Below are 5,942 nucleotides of genomic sequence, written 5' to 3' on the forward strand. Positions count from 1 at the left end.
GGCGAACGTTTGCTCGCATATCTTCGTGCGTCAGCCAGCCTAACCAGCGATATCAATCAATGTATGTCTCGATGGGTCGCTGCAGCCTGCAAACGATCCTTTGCGCTAGGCTGCACGTCTCCATGTTCCATCTTGGCTTTCCGTACTCTTTTTGCGGTTGCCACAAGCTATTCTGTCACGAGAAAGCCCGTATGTATGAATCGACCTGCACTGAATCTAGCGCCACACACGCCCTCTCCAATTCCTCACCCGTTCGCTTCTCTTCTCGGCTCAAGTGAACCACCCACTGCACGCCACTGCCAATCTTGTTCATTCGTACCGGGACACGTATGGACAGATCCGCCACCCAGCAGGCCCACTCACGGAGTGGGAAAGTTATACATACTGTACGTACACTAGCACCAGAAACAACCAAATGTCCTGTGGGGAATACAAAAGTGAAAGAACTCTGCATTCGCTTTCCCCGGCCTTGAAGAAACAAATTCAGTGTACTTGACGCCTGCTGCCCGTGTCACCTCCTTTCTAGAGAGATCGTGCTTCCACTCACTGGCAGAAACATTTTCTATCTTCCCGGCTTCTGCTTCTGCTTCACCAACCACCACCACCGGGACACCTCTCCCGGCTATCACAAAAACAGGCCATGGCTAAATGGCCCCATAAAACAAGTGGGTGATGATGATCATCAACACAGCATATGCCACAACAAGTGTACTTCAGACCAAAACGTACCAAAATGCACGCACAACAAGTATCCAAGTATGCATCGACCGGCATCACCTCTCTCATTCCAGTATATAATAACTAATATAATGTGCAGCAGTACTATACACACACATCTATCAATCATCATCATCATCATACAAAAAGAAACAGAGAGACGAAGGCCACTAAGGCCCGGCCCTAACCTACATAGCATCTGCCAATCCATGCTCACACACACGCAGCTCAGCTCAACACAGCCCACAGACTCCGGCCACCGAGAAAGAATCACATCACATCGCATCACATGGGCAGATGGCCGTTGTTGTTGTTGGAGGCGCCGCCGTTGTAGGCCTTGTCCTCCGTCTTCCTCCTCTTGAGCACGATGGCCCAGGTGATCACCTCCAGCGCCACCGCGACGCCGCCCAGGATGCCGATGGCGATGATGTAGCCCGTCTTCCACTTCTGCGCCACGTCCAGGATGCTCATGCCCTTGAAGATGTTGACGATGCCCAGGATGATGATGGTGTAGCCCACCGAGTGGTGGTACACGTTCCAGTACACCCGCAGCTTGTGATCCTTCTTCGGCCTCAGGAACAGCGCAAAGATCTATTGCACAAGAAAGAAATGGTCACAGCATTAGTAAGCTCTGCTCAGCTAGGCAACTGGCATTGCACAAAAATGCTTCAATTTTAGCAGATGATAGAGAGAGGAATTGGGAATGTGGAGATCATCTACCTGAACGGTACCGAGAGCAAATACGGCGATCCCGATGTTCCTGTGAAGCGAGTAGGTGATTCCCTTGGACAGATTTCCTAGATGAATGCCGGTGGCCCAGCCAGACACTCCCACAGCATACCCGATCAGCTGGCAAGCAACGTGAAGGTAGAACCAGGCAGGGTCGGCTGATTTGAATGTCTTGAGGTATCTAGCAACTATGCCTCCCATTGGCAGAAGAATCCCCCAGCTCACAGCATTCAGAATTCCATGGGTCTGCACAGAAAAAAAAACAGGGGTAAGGATGACAATGTTTTGATAAAATTAGTACTCCTACTTCAGTATGCTCTGTTTTATACTTCCATCTCAATGCCATGAATGAACAAGCAAATGTAGCTATCAACAATTAGACTGATCAAAGGGTAAAGTCCACCAAGGCAGGAAGAAATCTACTGGCTAGGCAAGGAAATATCAGCTCCAGTGTGTAAATTTTCAAAGTGCATGGAACAGACAAAACCATGTGACACACAGAGTCAACTTTACGAGGAAATTATACAGCTGATGTGTGTTCAGATACAAGTCAACTCAAACCAACCGGGGCACTAGAGTTGAAATCTTGCATATGCATGTGAGATTTCACATGGCAAACAGGCACAGTTTTCTTGTGAGGTGTCCGTTAGAAGCATACAAAATTGATTGTATTTCCATGTTGTTGCCACTAGTTCATGTGGTTTACTCCTGTTTAAACATTGCAGTAAACCGCTTCGACAGCTACAGTTACTCACTCGTAGAAAAGTTGGATACTAAAAAAAATTAGAGCTTATGTTAAAAGGTGAAAATTGTCCCCATTACTTTGCCAGCAATTCAAGTTTTTTCTGTATAGAATATCTCTCCTCGTCCAATTTTAGTTTGCGTTACGATTGCCAAATTGAAGCGTTCGAAAGGAAGGAAAAACTTGAGCATGGAGGCATAAATGTGGAATCAAATGAATAAATTCCGGGGTAGAGTGCTCACATTTTTCTTCCTGAGGATGCTGCCTCCGCTGACGGCTGTGGTCGCCCCCGTGACGAGGTTGAGCTTCCCCTTGGCCCCCATGTTGGCGGCGGCCATGGCGTGTATGCCGATGCTCCCGCCCGACGCCGGTCCCACCTGCCAGACCTGGTTCACCTCCCCGGTGCCGTTCTGGAGCGCGAGCTTCCCGAACATCTGGACGCGGCCGTCGGCGCCGACCTCGGCGGCGAGGTCGGACGTCTTGTAGGCGATGGGGCCCGGCGATCCGAGCGATGTGCCCTGGATGTCGAACGTCTGGACGCCGTACGCGCCGCCGCTGCCCGTGGGCGAGGCGACGAGCGCCTGCGTGCCGCTCATGCCGTCGCCGGAGGGGTTGAGGCCCCAGGCGACCCAGCCGCCGGACGAGGGCGGCGCGGCGACGAACGCCACGGAGAGGGAGGAGGCCGCCGGGTCGTAGGTCCAGTGCACGGACGCGCCCAGGGTGGGCAGGTCGGTGCAGGCGGCGTACACGCGGTTCTTGGAGAACCTCTCCGCCGCGCACGCCCCCGCCGCGCCCACGCGCGCCGGCGCCGCGGCCACCAGCGCCGCCGCGACAAGCAGCGCAAGAACCCGCGTGACGGACATGGCCGCTGGCGTCAGAGGACGGGGAATCTCTCCTCTGGGGTTAATGGGGGTTCGGGTGGGAGGAGGCCGGTGGGTGGTGTGGTGTGGGGAAAGAGAAGGCCTGCGCTTTGGAGCCGGGGCGTGTGGGAAGCAGGGGAGGAGGTGGCGCGGTTAATAAAGGAGGAGGCGGGGAGGGGAGGAGGACATGTGGGCGCGTATGATTGGGCGGGGGTTGACGCGGTCTGGGGCCTTTAGGAAAGGCTAAACACGTTCCGTTTTTACGCCCGTTCCTTGCCGTTTCTGCGCGGCGACTTGCCCAGTTTACTACTGATGATGATGAACCGTAACGTACGGAAAGATGATCTACTATACTATACTCGTTCGGCTCATGGATTTGGTGCATATTTACCTGCCTACATTGGACGTGATGACAAATTCCTGCACGGCCATGTAGATTCAGGGGTGGCAAGTGCTCCGTTTAGTCTACCGGCTCCGCTAATTAAGCACAAACACTTACTAACTAATTTGTATCCCTCTGCTCATCTTGTCCTCTCAGCAGCTCCACTTAAACATAGCCTAGATTTTTACTCTTCTATGGAATATTTGGAAGTCTAGAAACGATTTTCTTTCCAAACAGAAAACTATCTACATGCTTCTTGGCTTATGTTGATGCGGCCTTTAATCCTGCGGTGGTGGGAAACGAAGCTTCCTTTGCAGTGTTCATAAGGAATGAAGAGAATAACCACTCACTATTCATTCAAGCGATGGCCTTAAATGTTTTCTCTCTCTATTTTGCAGGCAGAAGATATGGGTTTATTCCTGGCTGCTTCGATGGTTAAGGCTTTGGGATGGAACTTGATTTCTTTCCATTATGATTGCATGATATTGGTTGATGCCGCTGAAGCGAAGAATTTATTTGAAAGACAGACATTGGGGGGCCAGACGTTTACTTGCAAATTTATTTAATATTACTTCCTACCTCAACTCTTACAAGGTTGTCACACATATTGCTAGGATAAAAATAATCTTATTACCCACTCTCTGGCCAAAAAGGCTTTCTTGTATAGATCTTCCTCTTGTTACTCTTACTTATTCAGTTAAGCCTCTAGATGTAATCTTACAATGGCCTATGAACCGATATCTTTAAGCACACACACAAAAATTGATATGTTTGTGGGACGGTTCGAGAGACTTCAAGAACGACCTACGCCAACTATTTTTCCACTGTAACTCGAAGTTGGTAACGGTCAGATCTAACGTTGTATGCATCTTCGTAGTGATCATGATTCTTGATTCCTATGACGGGTTTTTTCTACTCCATCCATTTCCTTATACAAGGCCACTGTCAAAAATACATTTTGCATCAATACAAGGCCATCAACAGTAATCGAGGCAAAAATTAATGATGTTTCCTTGGACTAGCAACTTTTTAATAGTTACATGCATGTAGTCATAATGACACTCAGCCACTTCATTCCCATTCATTCGATGCATGTTTGTGGTGTATTAATGATCCCGGTTAACAAAAAGAAAAGTTGACTTGCAAAGGAGTCATTAAATTTTATCTTGGTACTTGTAATATGAGTTTGTGACCTTATATAAGGGAATGGAGGGAGTATTACGATTCCCAACAATTAATAAGTACCTCATATTTTGTTTATGGAGAAGAATATGGCCCTGCTTTAATTGCTTGGAAGGAGACCTACAAGCCTAAAAGCCATGGAGGATTGGGAATCCTAATTAAGAATCTGCATAAGTTTTACAACAAGGAAGAGTTGTCATGGGTCAAGCTTGTCTCGGAATCATACTATTCTGAGGCCATGTGGTAGAATTGAGGGCTCCTTTTGGTGGCAGTCTCACCTAGAGCGGCTTCCCTTATTCAAAGAGGTTGCCGCATGTTCTATGCCATCTGTAGATTTAACTTTATTTTGGGAACACAAATGGGAGGATCAACAACTCAAAGTGCAATATTCTGAATTGTACTCTTTTGCTATTAATCAAAACTCATCATATGTGGTTTTGTTGTTTCAGGCAGACATCACAGAAAGCTTCCACATACCTCTGTCAATTCAGGCTTTCAACCAGTTTGAGAATCTGAGTCATTTGTTGGTGCACCACCCTATTACTTTTGAGCATGATTGTTGGGCTTATATTTGATATTCAAAGCAATTCTCATGCAAGAAAATGTACAACCATTTGATTGATCAATGTCAGGCTCACATCATTTTCAAACGGCTTTGGAAAGCTGCTAGCCATAAAATTTTCTTCTGGTAAGTTATGCATGATAGACTTAACTCCAGAAATATCCTTAAGCGCAAGGGTGTGCACATGGAGAGTTACTAGATCATGTACTTGCATAAAATACCCTGCATCGGCTATGGAATTGCTCTTTTGTGCAAGCCTACTGGGACACTATCATCCCACGAAGACCTCCATGCATATCTACTTTCGATGAGGTCAGACTCTTGAAATCTGCCCTGCCTAAAAAGATTGTTATGGATATCATTATAATGGGTTGCTGAAATTTATAGATGCAAAGAAATGGCAAGATATTTGAGAATAAATGACCTTCAATGCATTCCTCGAGATTCAAACTGATGCAAGATATGCTGGTGATGAGGATCAGAACTAAATCCCAACACATTAATTGTCTTGACCAATGTATTGCTTGCTTTGTTTAACAAAAGTAACTAGAATTTGGAATTTCTTCATGTTAAAAAAACTGGAATTGGATAGCTTTAGGCTTGTAGTTTGCACATTAAATAACTTTTTACTTATTTTAATTAATATAAACAATTGTTCTAGAGTTTCTGGGTCAAAAAGTTAAACCATTTTTTGATACAACTATGAAATTTTAACTAATCCATCTATATGTAAGTCGCTTGAAAATTAAATTTGGATTAGTCGATTTA

The 5,942-nt window shown here is 46.7% G+C and overlaps 1 protein-coding gene across 1 annotated transcript; it reads right to left on the minus strand.

Annotated features, from left to right (window-relative positions):
* Window positions 1-749: 749 nt before the first annotated feature.
* On the minus strand, window positions 750-3,183 carry LOC125520227 (cytochrome b561 and DOMON domain-containing protein At4g12980). The gene is made up of 3 exons (XM_048685084.2): window positions 2,431-3,183; window positions 1,438-1,692; window positions 750-1,308 (listed from the first exon to the last, which is right to left on the minus strand). The coding sequence occupies exons 1-3, from the start codon at window positions 3,049-3,051 to the stop codon at window positions 1,003-1,005; spliced, it is 1,182 nt and encodes a 393-aa protein (XP_048541041.1). The 5' UTR covers window positions 3,052-3,183; the 3' UTR covers window positions 750-1,002.
* Window positions 3,184-5,942: the final 2,759 nt, after the last annotated feature.

Source organism: Triticum urartu, chromosome 7A, assembly GCF_056163025.1.
Source record: "Triticum urartu cultivar PI428250 chromosome 7A, HENAU_Tu73, whole genome shotgun sequence".
Taxonomy (NCBI): domain Eukaryota; kingdom Viridiplantae; phylum Streptophyta; class Magnoliopsida; order Poales; family Poaceae; genus Triticum; species Triticum urartu.